This window comes from Ursus americanus, chromosome 8 (assembly GCF_024610735.1).
Source record: "Ursus americanus isolate L20-20 chromosome 8, mUrsAme1.1.p, whole genome shotgun sequence".
In the NCBI taxonomy this organism is placed as follows: domain Eukaryota; kingdom Metazoa; phylum Chordata; class Mammalia; order Carnivora; family Ursidae; genus Ursus; species Ursus americanus.
The window spans coordinates 68222877-68249057 of NC_142134.1; the positions used below are offsets into that span (position 1 = coordinate 68222877).

Below are 26181 nucleotides of genomic sequence, written 5' to 3' on the forward strand. Positions count from 1 at the left end.
ATTGCCAATAATCATTGCAACCCAAATTGAATGCTTTGTTTCCTACAAAGTCATGGCCATAGATGTTTGTTTCCCAAATAATATGATGCCTTGCTCAAAGAAAACAAAGCTAAATCATCTTATAATCTGACGCTTGTCTATAATTTAATATATGTTAAAAAAGGAAAAATAGAATAAGATGAAAACAGAGAGGGTGGCAAACCATAAGAGACTCTTAACTCTAGGAAACACACCAAGTGTTGCTAGAGGAGAGGTGGGGGGGATGGGGTAATTGGGTGATGGGCAGTAAGGAGGGCACTTGATGTAATGAGCACTGGGTGTAACATGCGACTGATGATCACTAAATGCCACCCCTGAAACTAATAATACACTATATGGTAACAAATTGAATTTAAATATTTTTTTAAAAGGATAAATATAAATATTTTCCCTAACCTGTTTTTTAGAGGCAGTTTTCCTAAAAAGGTGTGGGTACAACTCATTTAGGGTTAAGGGAACTGGATATACAAGCAAATGGAAAGACATGTATTTTATAAAGACAATAAACATTACAGTTTGACTGGAACACAGAGTACATTTTGAGGGCATACTGCAAAATGAAAGAAGAAAAAAGCAGGTGTGATTACAAGTATATCTAAAATAATGTATGTTGGAATTTAACTGTTTTAAGTGTTTATGTTGCGCTCACTAAAGAAACTAAAAATATGTTAAATTTACTTTTATGATACGAATAGCAACTAGCAATCTATTGAATTTTTAAGTTCATATATTTGTACAATTTTTTTTTGCTTAAAACTTGGGATAATTATAACTAGGAATGTTTTCAAGAGACTTGGAAAAGAGAATAAGCTCACAAGTCCAAGCAATAAAGCAAGGCTTAATTTAAATATTCTCCTAAATTATTCAATTAATGGAAATACCTCACAGATACTTGTAAACAAAATTGTTTAAATAATATAACATGTCTTCATTCAAAATTTGATCAGAAGGCAACAAGGTTTTACTGCATCAGTGTTTCAATAAATTAAACACATATAGAAAGTTTATAAGGAAAAATCATATAAACATTGATTATCATTTTGGTGAGGCATCAGTTGGTAATAATATGGCATCAATAGTTTAATTCATACTTGAGTGGGGAATTTAAAAACAGATGTAAATACTATGGAAAAGTGCTGCCAGTGACTATTATAAACACTATAATTTAGCTGGTATTTAACATGATCTTGTTATTCTCAGATCTCACCATCTAAAATGTCAGGAAAAAGAAAGTGATTTATATTGAAGCTGGAGAAAATTCGGTAACAAAATAAAATATATAGGGTTTTATTCCAGTTAAGAAGTTAATAGCAATAAGCCAAAAAATTCTGGGAATTCCTCCTTGGAGATGTTTAAGAGCAAGATAAATGTCCATCTGCCTAGAATTGTTTTAGTGTGGCTTGCCTGGAGGAAGAGGAGTAAGATCTGCTAATTTGCAAAATTTTCACAGCATCAAATTCATATTGTCAAGATGCTGCCTTGAGTGTATTTAGCCAATCCACAAGGTTAGAGTAAGTGCTTCCAGTGAAAATCTTCTGATAACTAGAATTTGCTCCGAATAAGGCCTGAATGTGGTAAATCCAATAAACCTGTTACAGGGCATCAGATGGGGCATTTAGACAGCTCTATACAAAATATCGTCGTATCGTAGTAACGCAGCTAAGGAACATATTTCTTCTATCTAGACTTCATTTCTCTCTCTCTTTTTTTTTTAAAGATTTTATTTATTTATTTGACAGAGAGAGACAGCCAGCGAGAGAGGGAACACAAGCAGGGGGAGTGGGAGAGGAAGAAGCAGGCTTCAAGTGGAGGAGCCTGATGTGGGGCTCCATCCCACAACGCGGGGATCATGCCCTGAGCCGAAGGCAGATGCTTAACGACTGTGCCTCCCAGGCGCCCCATCTTTTTTCTCTTTTCTTCTCTGAATGAATTAGAACAGTAGCCATCCACCATGCAGGATTATCCAAGTTGTAAATGCATACAGTAGAATGATAAATAGGACAGAGTACTGTACCTCTCCTTCCCATGTTGAATATTAATAATGTTAATACTAATATTTATGGACTTTTATTGAGTTGTTACTTGATGACTGATAGTTACCTTTAATAATAATATGAATTAAAATTTACCCTCAATTCTGACTTATTTTTACCAGGCATCTTCTTAACTTTTAACGGTAAAACTAATCTTCATACAAAGCCCCATGAAACTATTTTTGTTTTTTTTGGAACAATGTAGTTTGAACTATGTTCCAATTATAGAAACATGCATTTTAACTGTAAACTTCTATAAAATTTTAGCTATGATCCTAATTAATTAAATAAACCTATAAATGCACTGTGGTATTTCAATATTGCTCTAAAGGCCTTTGACATTGTTACGTGGAAGGCAGTGAGAATAGTGGAAATCAATTCTAACTTTGTATTGATTCTTTAATAGATTCTAACTTCCTCAATCTACCCTTGTCTGCTGTGACTCGCCAACACATAACATGAATCAACATCCTTGAAGATTCCTTTAGATTTTCTTTCAGGAACTCTCTCCTACAATTCCCTGGTGACCTCAAGCCATATTTTTTATCTTTCTTTCCTCAGCACCTACAGCATGTAATATCTTGTTTATAAATCAGGGTCTGGTGTATATTTAGTACATTCTGCTGTATTTTCTTTTTCCACTTATTAGCCCCATGTCCAACTGACCCATACTAGATACGGATCTACCCTAACCATGCCCAATATTGCAAACCACTTCATGTTCTCCTTTCCTAAATCTTTACTACCCCTTTTTAAGGGCTAACTTCTAGTGATTGATTAGTAAGTACTTACAGAATGAAATAATGCATTCCATTTCATAGCATTTTACCAAAAGGCCTTTCACATATCTTCTTTCCCTAATAACCACATCAAACCCAAGCAATTATCATATCCATTTTACAGAAGTGAAACTAAGACTCAATGGAGTTTACTAATTTGTCATGTCTACAGATCCAGTAAGCAGCGAGATTCCAAGACTCTGGCCCTAAACTCATCTCCCTGTATACATATTAACTGCCTTTAAATTTGGAGGGAAAATGATGCATGTGGGGGAAGAAAAAGATTTTCAAAATACTGCTAAATCAATATCACATTCTTCATTACACACTGGTTAGCATCTCACTTTTCTTTTTATTTCTAAACTTCTAAAATCACCGTCTTTAAGGATAAATGAAGAGGACATAAGGAGGAATTCCATCATGACTGATATCCTATTCTCAAATGTATTTTAAATATGGAAGATGGGTTACTTATAGACTTGGATTCCCTGAATATCTTTACTAAGAAGATTAAAAGCCACCTGTTCTAAGGATTTAGAGATAATACTACTGTAAGATTGCAAGTGGCATTCCCAGAGAGTGGTCAACTATAGCCATGACTATCCTTTTAATGTACATACAGGCAAACTGAGTGGGTGCTGTATTGGGATCTTCATATAGTTCTGACCAGACGTAGTATACAAAGGTAGTTTTGAACACCTTACATCTCAGAATCTACCTGAAGACCTCCTCAAACCCTAGCAAGGGAAGATTAAAAAGAAAGCAAAGCAAATCCTCTTAACATACAAGCATTCATGAAAACCTAGGGCCAGAATTTCAGTGGTCTACACATTAATATCTAGGAGTCTATATTTTTCTGTCCTTACCTGTACATTTAGAAGGTACAAATTTAACACAAAAATCATTCACACTGAGGAGAAGATGCAGAGGCCAAAACTTTATAAACAGTCATCCTCTTTGACGACGGAAAACATCTGTCTCACTCTTCCTACTGGAAAAATAATGTATCCCACCATGGAGAATGCTGAATATAAGTTAGTTCTTAAAAAGTGCCTGTGCTGTTTATCACTAGCTAAGAAATATTGAATTCCTGATAGTTAATCTCAGCACACAGAGGCTTCCCCCCCCCCCCCCACATTCCAAAGTAATGTAAAAGCTAAGGACAACACTTTATGTCCTAGCATTTGCAGTCAATCAAAAACAATCATTTTCAAAGGCTTATGTAGTATTTTAGAATTTATAAAGATACATATTGACAAAATTAGGATTGTCACTGAAATCTTAAATCTGATATGTGTCTACAACGCAATAGGCATTTGCAAAGAAACCCACTTCTATACAAGATACTAAAAAATTCAGAAACGTGGGTTTCCTTTACTTCATGCTTTTTTTTTTCTTTTTAAAGAGGGCTATACGCATATTCTTTCATAAAGATACGAGGGGAAAATATGTAAGAGAAATAGTCACACAAAGGGAAAGACATAATTTTCTCATTCTCACACTTTTGGCATGTAATGAAAACAGTGATCTAAAAGTGATAAAAAAAAAAAAAAAGCTATAGCTCCAGGCTCCAGGCATACCTAACAAGAAAATATTATCTACTCTTTCTGAAAAAAAAAAAATAGTTTGTATTCTGCATTTCCAATAAACACTGATAACAGAAAAGGGAGTTATTGATGTATATTGACAGTAAAAATGAAGAAAATATGCTGTAAATACTTTTTAATCAAATCATTTCTTGAGATTTCACAAGATTAATCACAAAGCTTAAAGAATGAGTTTGATAACAATTTCAGATGCAAGATACCTTCTACATGAGAATTTCTCCAGATAACTTGTGAAAACAATTTAAGACTTATTGTTACAAGCTCTCCTAAGCAAGCATAAAGATAAATAGGCCTTTCACTTTTTTTTCTGACACATTATTCAATATACATTTAACGTTGAAAATAGATAACTTTAAAACAACAATATAAATTAGAAAAAAAAATACTTACAGATTTTTAATGTCAACTGCCCCACGGAAAGCCTTCCTTGGAATTGCCTGAATTTGGTTTTCACTGAGATCACTAAAAATGACGAAGAAGGAAAAGGTCGAGTTATAAAATAGCATTTAAATATTATTTGAATCAATGTGTTTGACAAATGATAAAACACCTCTTAAAAAAGCTGAAAAAATTGTACCAGGATCATAATTAAATCCATATCATTACATGCAATTTCTAATCCAAATAATTTACATTTAAAATATAGATTAAAAGGCTGAAGTAAGTGGTTTTTTGAAGTACTTGTCCAGATCTTTAATTTCATAATAAATTATAAAATATGATTCTCTTAAATTTGAGTTGATTCAATTCTGTGTTATAAACTATTTCTTTAAAAACCAAAAAAAAAAAAAAAAAAAAACCAAACCAAAAAATAAATAAATAAAACAAAACAAATAGTAAATTGTCCCTAACTCCATTTCAAAGGGTTCTGAAGTTTTAGTACTTGATATTTCTCCAACATCACTGGCATAACTTACAAAGTATATAGGAAAGAAGTCCATTAAAATGGACCAGAGAAGAGCAGCCAAAAACTGATAAAACCTGGGTAGCATGATTAAGTTTTCACAGCGCTTTAAGTAATCTTGAAAATGGAACATGGCAGTACCAGCCCAACAATAAAACCAACAGTTCTTGCATGAAATATTAACAGTAAGATGAATTAAAACCTTCTTTAAATAATTCTATTAAAACCATAAACACAGACTGTCTATATTTGCATTTTAATTTAATTGAGAAATACATTTTAATCAAGGGGGGGGAAAAAGCACTCTTTCAGTTGGAATGAGAAGTTTGTAAAAATCACTCGTCTCATGAAATGCATCGTTATTTTTCCCTCAGAGTTCAGATGCAATTCAATGAGCTCACATAGTATTAGCCTTAACAAGTAGGATATAAATATACATGCAGGAAATGTAACTGAAAACAGAAAAATACTCATCTAATTTTAAGTCATGCTACCACACAGCAGAAAGTTGAAATATCAAATAAATAAATTATTACAGTCACAATGATGGTGCTAAAATTATCTTTAAAATTCTAAGATAACTGATGCTCATTAAGAAAGATGAAGCTACTAACCCCGGGTGCAGAGCTGATGAAAACAGAGCCATTTTCCAATGATGTGGAGGCGTATGGGGCGGATTCATCCACATCATCTCCCCTAATGCTTATGACCAGAGCTTGTTGTTCACATACTTGTGGCCACGCCATAGAGAAAATTGGCAGATAGAGAGATTTAGTGTGTGGTCCTGACCTCATTAGCACCAAGTTTTAAACAACTGAGATTTGCGTTCATATCTCAATATCCGCAACGTCCAAATAAAAAAATGTTCGCTAAGCAATTTGTAAAGAAATGAATGTTAGTCCATTTAAGGAGTAAAGGTCTTTAGGGGAAAAAAAAGCAAAACACACAAATTTTATTTCAAACAGTAAATTTACAATATGTGATTATGTAGGAGTTAAGGCAGTCATCCATTTCCTAAGTGCTATAGCTCCGTTTCTGCTTTCAATAGTTTCAGTATATCCCTAAGAGTAATAAAACTTCATTTCCTTAAAAATTGCTTATTTCTCCAGCTTGTCATTGATTCAGACTGACTTCCTTCCCTTAATTACATCAGGTTAAGAATGTTTAACAGTGTATATTTAACAGCCTTGATGCTGGAAAAAGTGTTGAAAGGAGGCTACCGAGCAAGGAGAAAGTAAAGAAAAACACTGGAAAAAAGAAAAATCAGAACGTAATAAGAAATGAGGAGGGAAAAAACGTTGAACCCAAGCAAATCTGAATCAGCAATGTTCCATGAAAACCAACAGTGGTGTTGTTAATGCTGTGTCTCTGTCAATTCAATGTTTTCTCATCACTTGTGTTTCTCTATTTCTCCTAAGACAAAGACTGCCTTGGAGGCTGTAGGTGAATAAAAATGACAGAGCTGTTGTCTTCAGATCTTGCCAGCTTTCCAGGCTCTGCAGTCTTCCCACCCAGCCGGCTGGGGCCATTACATTCGCCACCTACAGTCTCAGTCCTGCTCAGTCTCTAGTCACAGTTTTTCCAAGGGTCCTGTTCTTAATGGGGAGATGGTGGGTGGGGAGAAAGTCAGAGGGATGATATTAGGTGGTTCATAGACATATCACTGAAGAAAGTGAAATGCACAGTCAGAAGACCATTCCTTCTAAAATGGATTTTAGTAGAAGCTTCTGAGTCCCATAGGCAGAATTCTAGGATGTGGAAGAGTTTTAAACTGCTAACACTTACCAATCTTTTCTTTTTATGAAAGAATGAGAAACTGTCAACTGTCAATCTCAGAGCCTCAGCCCAGGTCAATGGTTTATATGTGGCTGCCCTCCCCCCCCAGCTACACTGCTTCCCAGACTAGCTTACAGGGTCTCTGCGTTTGTGTCCAGTCCACCAGAGCAGGCAACTTCAGTTAAGTGGACCATGTTCATCGATGACAAGAGAAAGAAATATAACATATTTTCAGCACCTATGGTATGCAATAGTTAATTTTTTAGAAGTAATATATTACCAAATACGAACTGTATTTCCTTTAATCACTGTAACCATCCTACCAAGTAGGTTTAACATTATCCTGGTTTTATAGGAAAGGGAATTAAGCTTCAGAAATGTAAGGTATTATTGCTAAACAATGAGGCAAACTGTTTAAGTAAATGTATAAGAAATGCAGATAAATACTGAGTCAGGATTTGAGGATTCTGAAGATGATACAAGGGACTACTTAATCTCAATATGTCCTTCCTGTGCCCCAGAACTTAAAAGGGTTTTCCTTAACTTATCCTAGCCTCTGGTTTATGTCCTTTGCAAAATGATGGATTGGGCTATTTAGAACAATGACTCATATTTTCTATATATAATCAGGGGGAGGTTACCAGTTATTTCAATCCAACATATATTCATTTAAGATCTACTACATGCAAGGTATTGGCTGATGTTGCAGGATTACTGGGCTGGGGTAAAGCCCATTTCCTGGCTTCAGGAATTTTCAAATCCAGTAAAGAAGATAAGCAAGTAGCCAAATAGAAGGCCAATTAAGAGATTTAAACAAATTATCATGAGTCTACAAAAGCAAGACAGCACACTAAGAAAAAAGGTAATGTGAATGTGTAAAGGCGATGTAAAGGCGATTGAGCAGAGGAGCACTTCTACTGAAATAAACGGCACAAGCGAAATATGGAGGGGAAAAAACAGAACTTTTCATGAGAGTAGGCTTTGGTCTGATTTGCTTGGAACGTACAACATCTACAGTGGAGTAATAGGAGAGTAGGTCAGAAGGTTAAGTCAAAGGTGTAATGACTGAATTTTTTGGTACCATTTGAGAAGTGCATTCTTATTTCAGTACACAATGGTGGAGAGGGAAGGGTGGTAGATAGGAGCAGGACAGAGGCTGTACTTTAGATAAATTAAACTGGCAATAGGATTTAGGATGAATACGTGGAGTCAACGACTTGAGTCTGGAAGACCAGATACAAGACTTCTGTGATAGTCAGGGAAAGGGTAGTGAGAACATCAAGCAATATAACAACTAACAATATATCACTTGCTTACCATGGGCCAGTAATGCAGCATCTCCCACTCTATAGAGAGAAAAGGTGGAGAAGATTAACAGCGATATCAGGGATGCATGAAAAACCAAAATGCAGAAGTGGATTGTATGTGGATATGGATTCGGCAAGGGAGAGAAAGGAGACAGAAGTTACTCTGAACTTAGTTTAAAGGTAGTGTTAATAAAATTGGGAAATCAGAAGAGCCATTTGCAGTGCCCATTATGAGTTTGGTTTTGGAAGTTTTTCAATCCACTTAGAAAGATGTGACATAATATATCACACAGTTCGGTGACAACAAAGACAGTATATGGTAAGTAAAACATGTACGGTAACTGAGAAAGGTGATCCAGAAGATCAAAGAAGTAAGTCACTGGAGGTTAGATGGGCTCAGGCCACTTTCCAAACAGAATGGGATTATTTTTGAACCTTGATGAAAATGACAGAGCTCAGTAATTCTCCGCCTTCAGTGTTGGAGAAAGGGATGGTAGGGAGTGGTTGGCTGGAATCCAAGGAGAGAGCCAGCATGTCAAAGGAATTAACAGCATAGACTGCAGACCTAGACTATCTGAGATTGACTATCCGCCATTTATTAACTGCTTACCCTTCTGTGTCTCAGTTTCTTCATCTGCAAATGGAATAATGATAACGCTACTGCATAGGACTATAAGGTGAATTCAATGAGTTCATACTTCTATGTTTTTAATTAAAAAATTCTTTAAAGATTTTATTTATTTATAAGAGAGAGAGGTCATGAGTGGGGGGAGTGGCAGATGGAGAAGCAGGCTCCATGGTGAGCAGGGAGCCCAACGCAGGGCTCAATCCCAGGACCCTGGGATCACTACCTGAGCCGAAGGCAGGTGCTTAACTGACTGAGCCACCCAGGAGCCCCAAGTTCATACTCTTAAAATGCTCATTAAAAAATACTCAAAAAGTATCTGCACATAGTAAGCACCATGGAAGTGTTGGTTATATACATGTTACAAGTGTTTTACTCAGAGACTGTTGTTATGTGCCCCTGAGTGTACTACTTTGTTCCTTGAAGACCACTGCAGGCGATGTGAGACATTACTGATGGGAGTGTACTGTTCTGTGAACTGCGTGGAATGAGAAAAATGAGTCAGAACTACTGAGTTAGCAGGATGGAGCTGCCAAGGGAAGAGTTTGTAATTATATCACTAGGAAGAAGAGTGTAAAAATGTGTTTCAGAGTAGGAAAATGGCTTGATTGGAGTTGATTTTTAGGAAGATTAATCTGGAAATTGAATTTTGGAGCAGGCAAGGACAATGGGCAGAGAACTGGTATTGGGCAGTGTTGGTGGAGAGAGACAGTGAGTCTCCAGTTAACAAGAAAATTCTTTTTGGTGAATATTAAGTAATGAACTTGTGAGTTTGGCTCAGGTCCAAATATAAGGTCCTCAATGCAAGTTAAGGTTATTTTCATCTCAGGGGGAGTCTGCAACCACTCAAATTTTCTGAATAAGGAAATAACAAAATATAAAAGTGCAAAAAGTGGAGAAGACAAGTGTAGAAATTGGGGAACTGGGATTGAAGACAAGGAGACTAGTTTGGTTTTATGATATTTTGAACTCAAGTAAATGGAAATAAATGCTATGCTCATAAATTGGAAGAACTAATATTGTTAAAATGTCCTTTTTAAAAAATATTGTTAAAATATTACTACCCAAAGGAATCTACAGATTCAGTACAATCCCTACCAAAATTCTAATGCCATTTTTCACAGAAATAGAACAAACCATCCTAAAATTTGTAGGGAACCCCAGAAGATCCTGAATAGCCAAAGCAATCTTGAAAATTAAGACGAAACTGGAGGTATCACACTCCTTGAATTCAAATGATATTACAAAGCCATAGTAATCAAAACATTACAGCAGTGGCATAAAAACAGACACATATACTGATGTAACGGAAGAACCTAGAAATAAACCTATACCCATATGTCCCATTAATCTATAACAAGGCAGCCAAGAATATGCAGTAGGGAAGGATGGTCTCTTCAATAAATGGTATTGTGAACTGGACAGCCACATACAAAAGAATGAAGCTAAACCCCTATATTAGACCATATGCAAAAATCAATTCAAAATGGATTAAAGATGAACATAAGACCTAAAGCCATAAAACCCCAAGTAGAAAATATGGGAGGTAAGCTCTTGACATCAGTCCTAGCAATATTTTTTGGATTCGACACCAAAAGCAAAGACAAACAAAGGCAAAAATGAATAAGTGGGACTATATCAAACCACAGAGCTCTGCGCAGCAAAGGAAACCATCCAAAAAACGAAAGGCAATCTACAGAATGGAAGGAAATATTTGTAAATCATAATCACTGATAAGGGGTTTATATAAAAAATACATGAATTACACATACAATCAACAGGAAGGAAGGAAGGAAGGAAGGAAGGAAGGAAGGAAGGAAGGAAGGAAGGAAGGAAGGAAGAAAAGAAAAGAAGAAAGAGAAAAATCATTCTCATTAAAAGGTATCTTAGTGATATGACATATCACATTGATTGTTTTGTGAATGTTAAACCACCCTTGCATCCCAGGAATAAATCCCTCTTGATCATGGTGTATGATTTTTTAAGTATATTGTTGGATTTGGTTTGCTAACATTCTGTTGAGAATTTTTGCATCTACATTGAATAGACTTTTTTTTTCTAAAAGACATACAAATGGCCAACAAGTACATGAAAAAGTCCTCAACATGACTGTACACATCAAATGCAAATATAAAACCCACAATGAGATTTCCCCTCACACCTGTTAGAATGGCCACCATCAAAAAGATAAGAGATAACATTTTGGTGAAGATGTAGAGAAAAGGAAATCCTTGTGCACTGTTGGTGGCAATATAAATTGGTGCAGCCACTGTGGAAAACAGACTGGAGGACCCTCCCCAAGTTAAAAATACAATCACTGTATGATCCAGCAATTCCACTTATCGGTATGTATCTAAAGGAGAGGAAATCACTATCTCAAAGCAGTATCTGCACTCCCAAGATTATCGCAGGATTATTTACAATAGCCAAGATATGAAAATAATCTAAATGTCCTTTGATTATTAAATGGATAAAGAAAATGTGGATAGAGAAATGAACACAATCGGAAAGATACAATGGAATATCATTCAGCCATAATAAAGAAGGGAATTCTGCCATTGATCACAACATGGGTGGACTCTGAGGGCATTGTCCTAAGTGAAATAAGTCAGAGAAAGACAAATACTGTATTACTGTACTATCTCACTTATATGTGGAATCTAAAAAAAACCCAGAACTCATACATTCAGAGAACAGACTGAGAGTAAACAGAGGAGGGGTGGGGTTGGGGAAATGGGTGAATATGGTCACCAGGTACAAACTTCCAGGTTATGATTAATAAACTCTGGGTACATAATGACTATAGTTAATGATACTATCTTGTATGTTTGAAAGTTGCTAAGAGAGTAGATCTTAAATTTTCTCATCCCAAGAAAAGTTTTTTAACTATGTGAGGTGATGGGTATTAACTAAACTTATTGTGGTAGTCATTTTGCAATAAATACATATACCAAATCATAATCTTGTACATCTTAAACTAATACAATGTTGTATGTCAGTTATATCTCAATAGAACTAGGGAAAATACCACCCCCCAAAAAGGTTATTGCAAGTGCTCAGTTCAATATTAAAAATATTGAACATTTTGAATTTGAAAGCCTGGTTTATTCCACTTTCCAAGATCACAAAGAAGTGAAAATAGCTGGAAAGGCTGTCTGATTCTGAAGTTAATCTTGATAAGAAAGATATGAATGAGGGTGAACATAAGTGGTTTCATTGTTAAAGGTTCTATGTTCTTGGTATTTGCACAATTGGAAAGATTCAGGATCCCCAGAGCCAGGCCTGAGTAGTGGCCCTCATTGTTATCAGCCAGGAAACCCTGGAGTTTTCCATTTTAGATCCTCCCCCTTCTACTACATCCAACCCATTTCCCTAACTACTTCAATAGTGTCTCCAATCAAGTCCCCTCCTACTATTCTGCACTGCCATAGCCACTGCTAGGATATTCATCACCATTTCGGACATGAATGACATTCCAAACTCATCTCTGACTTAATTTATGATCCTTCCCAATGCATCCTCCACACTGGCACCAGTTTTATTTCCAAAATTTAAATCATATCAAACCACCTCCTCTTGAAGTCTTCCTCATCTCAGTTAAGGAGCCACCATCCTTACAGTTTTCGGTCCAAAAACTGTACAGTCTTCATTGTCATTCCATGTTCTTCCACACCCCATGTTCAATCCATCAGCAAATCCTCTTGGCTCTCTCTTCAAAAGAGAGCCACAATCTGACCTACCTGCACCTCTGCTTCCCAGACAAAGCCACCATTCCCGCTTGTCTGGGTGATCTTGAGAGTCTTCCAGCTATTGCTCTGCTCCTCTCCTTCCCTTCCCATAACCATATATTGCCGCATCACTGAGCAAAGCTTCACTGATGTCCCATCTCACCACAAGGGAAAGCACAAAGCATCACAAAGGTCAACCAGGCTTCAAAATACACTGGTTGACACGGTCATCTTTGAACTCGTCTCTTTCTACTCTTTCCTTATCCTCCTTCCTCCAACCACACCTCTGGAGTTTCTTGAACTCAACATTCTTCCACTCAGGGGCTCCCCCTAATACTTTTTCTGCCTCTATTTCTACCTCAGAACTTCATTCATGAATTCCATGCTCCCAATTCACCTTTTCTAAAATCATTTTTCCAAACCTCTCAGCTTTTGCATCATCTTTTTTTGTCTTAAGCACCTGGTTCCTATCACCAAAAGATGGAGAGTTAAGAATTGTTCAAGACCCAGAGCAAACGGCACCTCCTTCAACATAGATTTTCTCCAATTATCGAGCTGAGCCTAGTGCCAAGATCTCTGAAACCTATTAGCTATGTGATGCTGTGCAAGGCACTTAGCTTCTTTCTCCATTTGCTCATCCGTAAAATAAGCTAGTATAAATATCTCTTAGAGCCAATCTGCCTGGTCCAAATGACAATATCACTATTAATTCAAATTACCATTTAAATAATTAAATATCATTTAATTATTGCGTAACTATAAAATATAACTATTTATTATTGGTGAGTCAGTCATTTCCTCTTCTGTGCTCTTTAGGTGACCTGCACACACCTTTATTATAACATTTCAATAATTTCAGTTGAATTTTTTTTCTTAGTTAACTGTCTTCTGCTAGACAATATGATAAATTAAGGCAGGGGTTTTAGTTCATTTTGTTTCTACAGAATTCCTGGCATATGACAGGCATTCAGTAAGCAAAGGTTTGTGTAAAGGATGTAGGGACCGAAAAAGAAGTGCTGAAGAAAAAACTTACAAAACATGGCAACTTGCTGGAAGGATACGGATAAGAGAGAGAGCTTAGTATGTACAAGCCTGTGGCGGCAGCCCTGATAAGTAGCAAACTCTAATACTGTAGACTCAGTGAAGGGAAATCAGGAAATAAAACTGGACTTCTGAGAGGACTTTTAGATATACTGGTATCACGGCAGCGCAAGAGGGGTGAATTCACTGCAATGTTCCACAAACAATGGACCTATGAGACTAGAGCCCAATAAAGAGATCAGAGAAAGAAATACAGATTAGTGAGTCCTTTTGCCATGGTGAGAAGCAAACTGTACAGTGCATATCGGAATCTCCTCTCTGATGGTAGGCACTGACAAATTTGAGATTTGAAGATTACTGTCCCCAAGAAGCAATGGTAAGCGTTCTGTTCCCTCATTCATGCCTTCAAAAGTATTTACTGACAGCATAAAATCTGATATAATCACTGCTTTGTGATAGTTCTTTTTCTTTTATGGTATTTTTTAAAAGATTTATTTGAGGGAGAGGGAGAGAGTGCACATGAGCATGGGTGGGAGGGGCAGAGGGAGAAGGAGAGAGAATTTCAAGCAGACTCTGTGCTGAGCACAGAGATGGATGTGGGGCTCAATCTCATGACCCTGAGATCATGACCTGAATGGAAACCAAGAGTCGGACACTTAACCGACTGTGCCACCCAGGGGCCCCTATGGTATATTGTTAACCAACAACTTGACTGCTGCTTCTTAATAAGCAGGGCTGGCTCTTCTACATATTTCCTTTCTCTTCCAGGTCTTACTATGATCCCATATAGAACAGATTCATTTATCACTGCTTGTCAAATGCATGAATGATCTTTTTTTAGCTGTTCCTTCACTAAAAATTGTTTTGTTACTGAGAACCTGAAATAACTTCCAGTACTCAGTAACCAAAGCTTTATTGAACATAATGGTAATAATAAATAACTACTTTTTTTCTGATCTCTATTACACTTTGGTAACAGTGCTTTCTTACTCTTAATAGAAAGTGTCAAGAGAATTTTTTTACACAACTTACTAACAATTGTAAATCTCAGAAATTCAAGGGTGAAGAGTGTGCACTTTAGAATTGATGAAATAGGTTAATACTCAAAGCTAACATTTATTGGGCACTTACTAACTGCCAGACAACACACTTTCATTTATTCATTTTTTTCTAAAATCACATCAGGATATACTCTTTTCTTCTCATTTGGAGACAGGGAACTGGGGTTTCCAGGGGTTAGGCAAGTCCCCTGTGGTCATAGAGCCAGTAAGCTACTGGACCTATCTGAACTTGGCTCTTTTGTTCTCCAAATCTCATATGCTTAACCACTACTCTCTTGCCTCATACAGAGGAGGCTTCTGCAGAAGTCTGGCTCTCTGGCATTATGGGTCCATCACTCTGGAGCTGTGGCTTCAGTGTGGCTTGAGGATCACCCATAAGAACCCTCTGAAGAGGTCGTTAAAAACCAGACCTCCAAGCTCCACTCCAGAAATACTAGACAGACTCTAGGGGAGATGTCCAATAAACTGTTTTTAACTAGTCTCCCAGGTATCTATTATGCCCATTGTCTTTGAACCCCATGTTAGTAGCCCACTGGACCATCTCTGATAAATAATACCTTCCAGTTTTTGTTTGGTTTTTAAAGATGGTGTTCATTCATGTGTGACCAGTGGGAATACCAACAGAAAGTTAAAAAAAAAGAGAAGCACCATTAAAACCAAGAATATATATAGTTCTTTGGACAAAGAAGAAAGTTGGGTAAGAGAGGCCATTTTTTAAATCTTTGTAAAATATACATAATAAAAATCTCACAACCAGGATACTAATCTTGAAAAAAATAAAGAATTCACAATGTAAATAATTTTTACCCTTTCTATTTCTTCTCTTCAAAATAGTATCCATATATTGTTTCTTGTTAACATTGATCATTCCAAGTGGTATTTAAGCCACCATTCGGTTACCCGTAAACACTTCCATTAAGTGCATTCAAGGAGGACATACCTAATCGGGTAGAGCCATCAGCTAATGACAAGTTCTAAAAGTATACAGCAGCAGCAACAACAGCAAAAACCTCCCTTGTGCCTTTTATGAGAAGGACCATTGAGTTAGTAACCCATGTTTTAAGAAAACCTATGTTTTTCTTGTCATACCTAAGCACACAGGTAAAACCACAATGGCCTGAAAACACTTTCAGATACCTAACTTGGCATCCTGGAGGGTGGCTTACTGGGACTGACCTGGAATCAGGTTTGGATAAAAATCCTTAGCTCCACCCCTAGAACCATGTGACCTGACCATGTGATCTTAGTCAAGTTACTGAGATCTTCTAAATCATGTTTTATTTTTCCTAACTCTAGAAAAGCATTACTGTGTCGGGGTTATTGCAAGGACTGAACGATCTGATGTAGTCTATGGGAAGGTATGAAGTGTCTTGCCCACAAAGTGCTCACACGTAACTTTCCTTCAGTTCCATTAGCTCAATTCAGTTCACTTCAGAAATTATTTGTTAAAAGTAGACAGTGCTGAGCACACTGCTTGTTCTCAGAAATAAAAGAAAATGATACACATCTGCTCTCGAGAAGCAGGCAGGTAAGGTAATCATCACACTACTGAACTGACAAAAATATCAGTAGGAAAATATATGAAGTCTCAAAATAGCAAAGGAGGAAATACTCCATTTTGTCATTGCTTGGACTGCTGGGATGGCAGATTACAGTGGAAAGCAAATCAACAAACAACAACAATGAAAGACCTCCGTTATGGCGTTTATGTTTAGGTGTGGATTCATGGAATATATATGCAGACACAATCTAATATACATGCATTATTTTCCTATCAAGACTTTGTACATGTATTTCCCTCTGCCTGTAATATTTACATGTTGTCTTCCACTTTATTAATCTACTCATCTCTCTGGGGCAGAATTTATTCTCTCTTCTAAAAATTTTCTCTGAAATATCTTAATACTGGAGTAGATTCTCTTTTTTTGTGCTTGTATAACATGTTATACTTAACTGATATTCTGCATTATAATTGCTACCTTACTTGTTGACACATCCCAGGAGAGCTGAAAGTTCTTGGAGAACAGATACTGAATAATTCATTGTTACGTCTCCAGTGCCTAATACAGTGCCAGGCTGTGGTCAATAAAGCATAAATAAAAAACACACAAAACAAAGTAAAACCAGTATTTTACTTGTTGACATTTAGGTTCTCAAGCAAATTACTTATTTAACAGGTACTTGATGTCTTCTTTAGGATATATTTTATGAAAATATCATCTTCCACCGTGGTAAATTAAGACCATGATGTACTACTTACTCTTTGGCTCCTAAAGATACGGTAAAATATTGTACAGTAAAATGTATTGTTTTTGGTGATCCAAGTACCTTTATGGAGATCAAGAAGATAAAGGTAATAGCAAAGTTAGAATGATTGTGTTTGTGTAAGTAGCACATATTTTAAATGGAAAACAGCCATTGAAAGCCTTTATTCAGTCTAAACTATAGTCTTAGTCTCAGCTGATGAGCTTAAAAACCTTTTAATTCTCTCAATACTGGGTGCAGGGGTATGTGTGAGTTTCATACTTTAGTCAATAACCAGGGGTGCCGACTAAGACATAATCATTTCCTGAACATAACTCCACGTGCCTTTGCTTTAGGACTTGCACTATTCATCTGCTGAAATGCATCAAAAGTGTTCACTTATTTTCTCATCAAATAACTGCAAGTATAATAAGAAAGACCAGGCATGCATGTGAAATTTATGCATAATAATGACATGCATGTGAAAATTAAATAATGAGGCATAACAAGAGTGAGGTGGTACATAAATCAGGAAATGCTTTTCGAAGAGGACGGTGTGGAGCTGGGTCTTAGGAAATGTGATGGAGATCGTCTGGCAAGAAGAAATGGCAAGTTATTTCTAAAGGAGAGACCAGCATGGGAAGACAATATGCACAGGTATATTAAGGGTGACATTAATGGGAGTGAATGGTAAGCAGGAGGAATTTTGCTGCCTTTAACAAATAATTAAAAGAGATTGTGTTGGGATTCCAGAACATTCAAATAAGATGACTGGGAGGCTTTCAGCTAATCTTATTAGCAATAAGAAACAGGATGAGCAAGGAGTGAAACAAGATGAAATAAAGGCTTCAGAAATCTGTACAAGAACAACTACAGCAAAATATCTAACTCCTTCACAGCAGCAAGTTTTGGGGCACTTGGGTGGCTCATGGGTTTGTGAGATCAAGCCCAGTGTTGAGCCCCAAATTGAGCCCTATTGTGTCAAGTCCCGAGCTCAGCAAGGAGCTGGCTTGAGATTCTCTCCCTCTGCCCCTCCCCCCACTCTCTTTCATAAATAAATCAATCTTCAAAAAAAAAAATTTTTTTTAAAAAGCAAACTGTGTTGCTTTCTCTCCCTCTGGGTGTTCTTAAATGTATGTTTGTCAAAGAAAAGTCAGTGTGGATGTGTATACTCAATTCTGACTATAAAATCTTGTCATCTATATAGTCAGTTGAAAAAAAAACACCTACAAATCAAGAACTTATAAGTTAAATTGGCAAACATCAAATCTCAACAAATTATGATCCTCCCAAAAAGGAAAAAGCTTGCAATAGACTGTAGCAGCTTTAATTGAGAAATAATGTACATATCAAAAGGTCTACTCATTTGAATTATGATTCAGTGGTTTTTAGTTTATTTGTGGAGTTGTATAATAAATATCACAATCTAAAATTAAGAACATTTATTACTCTTAAAGAAATCTTTTTTTTTTAAAGATTTTATTTATAAGTAATCTCTACATCCAACATGGGACTTGACCTTAAAACCCGAAGATCAAGAGTCATTTGCTTTACCGCCTGAGCCAACCAGGTGACTCGAAACCCTTTACTCATAAGCAGTCATTCATTCCCCTTTCCCTTCCCATGTTGTAGCATGAACCTGAACTTCATTTTCTTATTGTCAAACAGTATTACATTGTATGGATAAACCACTTTTTGTTTACTAATCAGTTGACAGATGCAATAGGGTTTCTAAGGCAATTTAAAAATCAATAATTACCTTTGCTGGGGATTACTATATTTAGTATACTCTTTGGGTCCTTTCTTCATGACACTTGGCTTAATATTTCTTAATATAACAGGGGCCCGATTATTGGGTTATGGCCATCAAGGAGTAGCTACTGCTTAAGACTATCTTGAACCCATTCAGATACCACACTTCAAAACTTGTTTTGGTTCAACTCTCTACATTGGATATAGTGTTCTCCCCCTAATTTTATCTCCATATTCCCACAACTATTTTACAATACATGATATTCTTTGGATCATTCTTGCAGAATTTGTATAGACTATGGAAGCAGCTCTTGATTTGTTTTGAGCTTGGGATAAACCTGTTTTCAAAAATGAGAAGAGATACAACTTCCCATCACTGCTTTCTTTCCACATGTATATATCCATGTTGACTGATCTAAATGCATATTAAATAATATATAATATATATAATAAATATATATTTTTCTAATGTATGATAGAGAAAGAAAGGCACACACAGAGAGAGAGAGAGAGAGAGAGAGAGAAAACAGAGAGACAGAGAGGGAAAGTCCGCCATATGCAAACATGGGAATATAGAGATATACATTAGTTATGGAGATATCTTAACTTATATCTCACTAGCTGTAATTTAGGTAGGAAAATTGTTAAATATTATGATCTAAGAAAGTTTTTTTCAGGATTAAATATACCTCAGTGATCTTCAATTTAAAACAATCCCACAGTAAAACCCCTAATGATAATTTTAAACTCTCTGGAGTAGTCTCTAGAAAAAGAACATCTAAAAGGAGGTAAAATGAAAATCACTGTCAAACATGCTTATCCTAAGCACTCCTTATAGATCATCATTTAATCCTTCTATTCCTAAAAAATAAAGACAACTTTCAAGAGTGTGCTTTTTAAAATCAGAATGCCTTTGCTCCTTACTTTGTTCTAAAGATTTTTAAAAGGTAGAATGTAATCTAATGGTGCTGAAATACTGCATCAGCTTTTAACAAAAGAGCCAATACTGCCATGCTGCTATTTTATTACTCACGACGTATGGTTTCCAGTTGAGTATCCCATTAACCTCAGAGTGCAATGATATCATTTTAATTATATAAATTGAAACAGCAATGTATAATACCTATATCATGTAAAAATGGATTCCCTTTATGTGAAAGTGTCTAAACTATCTTTCGCTATGAAGCAATAAATTTGCTTTTGATGGCAAACCTGCCTGTAAATTTAATTACTGGTAATTTTATTTTCCTCCACGGTTTAACCTCTCTTAGAGTCTGACCAGAAATATCATAAATCTGTACTTCCATGGACTACTTTGGAAACTACTGAGTAATGATAAATGAGTATTTGCCCAGATTTTAACTTAGAGAAGCAAATAAATATAAATGTGCGTGGGAAATGACCATGCCAACCTGTAGAAGTCATCACAGCTTAAATCCCTAATTTGTTAGAAAGTATAGTTTACTTAATGAAACTCTCTTTGTTATAATATATAATCAGATAATACATTTAATGGAAGAGAATTATTTTCATGTGTCTGAAGATCCAAATAGTTGTGTGAGGATAAGAAAAAAGGAGTCTCACGGAGGAGAGATGATGTTTGCATTAGTTCAACAGAAAGGCTAGTTTATATGTAGTACAGTTTCATGCTACATAGTCAAAGAATCATCCGGTATTATTGGAATATCTCAAGGGTTGCCCCTCAGGAGCTCATATAAGACTGGGGAGAGGGTGGGAGGTGTTCCCCATCAATGTTTTCTCTCCTTCCTGAGAATTCCCTTCCAGGTAGCTAGCTCTACAGGAAGTAGAAAGGAAGCATGGTTGTGAAGGGTGAAAGTTGGTACGTTTCAATGTTAATTAAATGTGACACGCACCAGGTGAGAACAATCATACATCTCCCTGTGAACGGACAGAAGAGCACAGCGCTGTCTGAGAGCCATACTACTCAAACCAGGCCATCGAGACCTACATCTAGGCTCTGCCACTTACCGGCTTTGTTATTTGGGCAAGCTGTTCTGCCTCTGTAACCCTTCACCCACTTTATCTGAAAGGTGGGGAAAATAAAACCACCCACCCCCTAAGGTTGTTACTTGAAAGAGCTGAAATAAAGCTTGTGCAATGCTTAGTGGAGTGCTCAGCACAAAACGAGTGCCCGATAAACGCTAGACCTGCCATAGCTGTGTGCGATTCTGCAGGTTTCTGTTACCTCCACTTCATTGTGAACTTTGGGGGCTTGGTCTCTGCCTTAATCATCTAAGAGTTTTATCCTGGATGAGCCATTTATTAGCTCTATGACCTTATGTCGGGCTTTTTAATTTTTTTTAACTTCTCTAAACTTCAATCTCCTAGTCTTCAAATTAAAACTAATATTTAGAACACACTTCACAGCGCTGTTGAAAAGATTAGATGAAATATTTAACACAGGACCTCACACCTACTGATAATATTCAGTAAGGTTACATATTATCATTTCAATGTGGAAATGCATACCAACAAAAAGGATTTTGCAAGATGTACTATAATTTAGGTAAACCTTTAGCGTGCCAATTATATCTATATCAAAGTTCAACTTTGGATAAAACAGAAAAGTCTTTTTTATAGTTACACACAGGATCTGGGAATTACATTGCTGTCATTATCAAAAAATACTTAAAACAATCCCAGTAAGCACTGAGCTATTTTAAGATACATTTTAAATTCAGGAAATTTAAATTCATCATATACAGTTTCTGAATTACAAAGAAGGATAAGAGGTTCATAACCCATATCTGAGTATGTCATAATGCTCTGAATGCAAAAAGCCAGTTTATAAATTTCGAAAGGCAATCTTAAGCTAATGTCTCCACTTAATGTACAAACCACCCTTGATTATGCAGCCAGCAGACATTTTGAGGAGATCAGAAGCCACACTGTCATGATACCATGATTCCGAACTCTATCTAAAGGAGAATTAGCCACAGATAAAAAAATCTGAAAAGCAACTTCCAGTTCTAAATTCGGTGAGCTACCCTGGGTGGGGTTTCAGAGCTGGAGGGAGTTGGGGTTGCACCACCATCAGAAAGGCCTCAACCCCCAGCGGCCGAGTAGGTGCTGCTCACTGAAGCCATCTTGACTGGACCAAAAGGAAACCGCCATAGTGCAGACAGAACCGACCAAGATATGGAAAAGCAAAGAAATGACTCAGAACTGTGTGGACATCTGAAGGAGAGAGAAAGGAAGATGAGCAGAAGAGGTGACAGAGAGGGGACGGAATCAGAGAGATGAGAAGAGGAAACAGTGACAGAAGGTGCAGGGCAAAACAAACAGCAAGACAACGCCAACTGAGCTGAAGAGGAAAGAAACCAAGCTCGACAGTTTCAACCCCACAAACTTGGTCTTTAGATACTTAGTAGGAATGTGTTTCTACTCTGAAACACTGTCCCATGGCTTTACACACATCACACACTTAGTGTTCCCAACACGAAGCGGATACAGTTATCTCCAACCCACACGAGGAAGCAGACCTTCAGAAATTAAGGCAGCTGATGGGACATTTAAAGGTCCTGGAGACCTGAAGGGAACAGAAAATAGTCTCTGCTCTCGGGAGGCTAAACCAAAAGTGCTCCAGGCTGGCATTGTCCTGGGTTTGAAAAGAGGTTGCGAGTTTGCAATGAAAGAAAGTACAAATGCATCTAATATGCATCTTGACCCCACCACCCACATCTGTCCACTCTGGAAAGACGTTTCCTTATCTTGTCACAGAGATTTTGCAATTAGAACATCTCATCAATTCTACTTTGACCATGTCAGATTATACAATTTCAATGAGACATAATTTCCTTGGAAATTTCTAATGCAAATCAAATATATTTTGTTGTTGTTGTTGCCAGCTATCAATGGGTAGTTTCACCCACCATACTTCATTGAATCTCTTTTAATAACGTCTGTCACAGTTTCAGTTTAACTTGATGGAGAACTGCACTCCAGCACTACTGACCCTTCCATTTGCTTAAAACTCTATTTAGATGCCAGAATACACCCAGACACAATTTTGCTGTGTAAGTCAATCTATTGGCCACCAAATCAATTCTGCCCAACAACTGTTCCAAAAAGGCACTTAAATCAATTTGTTACGAAAGTACTGCATAAAACGATATATGCATAAACTATATTTAGTTATTATACATAGAAAATTAATCCCAGCAGATTCAGGGCTCACATTTGAGGACAGTTCTCAGCCTCAGTATATGTTTGTGAGAAATAGATATTAATCAGGTAATTACAACACATATGTGCTGCTTATATGTGTACTAGTAGGAAATTAACCAACAAAGTACAAATAGTTTTCTTTTTCCAAGATCTTGGAAAATTGTATCCATCTTAACAAAATTCAATAACCAGTGATGAGTCCCAACTCATGTTTTTTTGAGCTGTAGGATTTTTTAGCTGCATTAGCAGGGAGCACAGAGACCATCTGGAGAGGCAGCAGTGACCTAGATTTTTTTTTTTTTTAAGTTGGTGGATAGGGGAGCCTGGGTGACTCAGTTGGCTCAGCATCTGACTTCAGCTCAGGTCATGATCTCGGGGTCCTGGGATCAAGCCCTGCATCGAGCTCCCTGCTCAGTAGGGAGTCTGTTTCTCTCTCTTTCTCCTGCTCTGCCCCTCCCGCAGCTCATGCTCTATCTCTCTCTCAAATAAATAAACAAAATCTTTAAAAAGAAGTCGGTGGATTAGTTCCAAAGAAATCATAACCCTAACAATGAGGGTGACATGTGGGGATTTTATTGATCCCCCTATTCCCATGGGTCTTGTCAGAAAATGGGACTGATCTGACAGCTACTGACAGCGGACAGAACTTCAGGAATGTGGAACGCAGGTGCAGCCCGGCCACGGCCAGTGAGACAGGAGCAAAGCCAGGTCTGAGGACACCAGCGACCTGCGTGTTCAGTGAGAGCTGCAAAGCCACCTAACATTGAAGAAAATAAAATCCTTTGTAGAGGTTTAAGAAACGTGTGTATTTATAGACAAACCCACAAATCTGCGTATTTTAAAGTTCTTATTCTTTTGCTTTGGCTGAATTTGACTTTTCTTTTGTTGTTGAAAGAGATTATTCTGAGACAAATACTGGGGTCTCTCTTTTTATTTTTATTTTATTACTCAAGTTAACCATCCCACCAATATGGATTCAGATGCTACAATTGACTAAATTATAAGTTACCAAATGCACAGCTTAACTTTCACGGTGTTACAAGAAGTAGTATACCTCCAAATCGAATGTCAGATTTGCACCATGGCTTTTCCAGATACACATAATGAGCAAATACCTTACTGTAATTCTTCATAACATCTACTCGGCAGAAAAATTTGTTAGAATTGGAAGGGAATTTTTAAAATTCTATTTGCATTATTTGTATAATTAATAAAAATTAGCAAGCCTAGCTAAATCAAAGCTTTCCTTCATCAGAAATATGGGCAGAAGCTTTTCTGTAAAGTAGACCTTTGAAAATAAGACATGGTCTCTTGTCAGAGTGATTTACATGGTCTCTGACAGTAGGTAAGGAGATTAAGAGAACCAAAATTAGCATCTGTCCAGGTCCCTTTTGCTCCAGTGAGTATCATTTACTCTTTCTGATATTAGAGTGGTGTACTCTAAGAAATTCAGATAGAATAAAAGGAAATTGAACTGTAAATATCTAAAATGAGGCTCAAAATCTAAAAATTCAAAAGAAAGTGAATTTGTGATGCTCTGTTTTTAATGCTCCATTCAATGCAATGTAGTTCAACACCATCGGGCACATACATGGGTGTCGGTGTAATGGGATTTCATGTTCGTTCTTGTAGCATCACTAGAGGGAGGAAGCAATATCATTTTCATTTTAGGTATGGAGAGACTGAAGAGCCATGATTCTCTAATGGTCTGCTAGAGATAAAAGAAGTGGCATCAACATATAATGAAGATTCACTTGCACAGCTGTATTTGATCAAGTTCAGATGTTATCAAAGGTACTTTGCCTCTATCCAGGAAACCAGTGTTGATGACTGAAAAAAAAAGGGCCACAGGTTCTCAGTTATTGACTATATTCTTGGCAGGTGTGACATTTCAAATCATGTTTTCAGGAATTAAAAAAAAAAAGCACTGAGCCGTCAATCCCAAAATAAATCACAGCAATGGGTTCCAGACTGTATTTTAATTTGTTTAGTAACAGTTATACATAAAGTAGCTTTCATTGTTTTATTTCTAAACTTAAATGCTCTAGCTTCCATACCTCATGTGTTTCCTTATAATCTTGCTAATTTCTATTTATCAATTATTTTTAATTCCTTAATAGTCTAGTTAAATAAGGGTATTACTGATGTTCTATTTTCTCCTTTTTAACCAAATCAAAACGAAAAACTGTTTTCTCTCTGTAAATTGGAAAACAATGCAATAAAATGAAATTTATACATTGTCTATCCTTTTCAAATAATCTCATTGACTGAAAATAATTCAATAATTCCCCAGAGACAAAGTTTCCCAATAAATAAAAATTAAATTTTGGAAAGTAAGTTTCCAAAAGCACCTGCCTACAGTTCTTTCTGTTCCTGGGCATACAGACGATCACTATTTTCACAGTCACCATAATAACAGTTAAAAGCAAATGAAGTTATTTTCTAGAAAAGCAATGAATCTTCACAATTCAATGCACAATTCGAAACTGAAAGCCCTTCTAGCAAGACTGAAATATTTTTTTCACCGGTTACTCTTGAAGGGAAAGTCATTCTTAAAAATCATACTCTGGGATGTTTAAACAGCTATGGCCATTGGATCATTTAAACGTGCAAACTTTTACATACACGGCCAGGATATACAGTACTGTTACACTAGTGCATTATTAGCTCGTTGGTGCTAGTGAATATTTTTGAAAGATCAGGAAATGCGTAGATTTCTTAAATCTCTCAGAAAGACAATGGATACCAGGTTAATTCTATTGACACAGATTGGCCCATGTGCTTCCTGGGCTCCAAATGTCACTGGGTGGGTACAGGCTTGGTAAAATCCCAGCCTATCAAATTTCCATTTCCTTTTGACCAGTGATTTCTCTTTCTTCAGACTCGTTCTTAGTATTTTCCCACTGAGGAGAATCCGTGGATCCCTATAACACTACTTCTCCTTTCCCTTTTTCTCCTCAAATATCTAGTGAATAAAGTGATTGAGAACCCCAGTGATTTCCACTGTATTACTATGGCAAAGTAGTTGTTCCGGATTCTTTTTTTTTTTTTTTTTTTTTTTGCTTTATTTAGCAGGTGCGTGTGTGTGTGAGAGAGA

The 26181-nt window shown here is 36.6% G+C and overlaps 1 protein-coding gene across 4 annotated transcripts in view; it reads right to left on the bottom strand.

Annotated features, from left to right (window-relative positions):
• Window positions 1-26181, bottom strand: part of SLIT2 (slit guidance ligand 2) — a 343502-nt gene that overhangs the window by 136742 nt on the left and 180579 nt on the right. For 3 of the 4 annotated variants that reach the window (XM_087864252.1, XM_045771455.2, XM_087864254.1), the window contains one exon: window positions 4849-4920. In XM_087864252.1, the coding sequence (XP_087720378.1) occupies window positions 4849-4920 (72 nt within the window). Of the gene's footprint in view, window positions 1-4848; window positions 4921-5976; window positions 19300-26181 lie in introns of those variants that run through there. The other variant, XM_087864253.1, reaches the window with a different exon arrangement.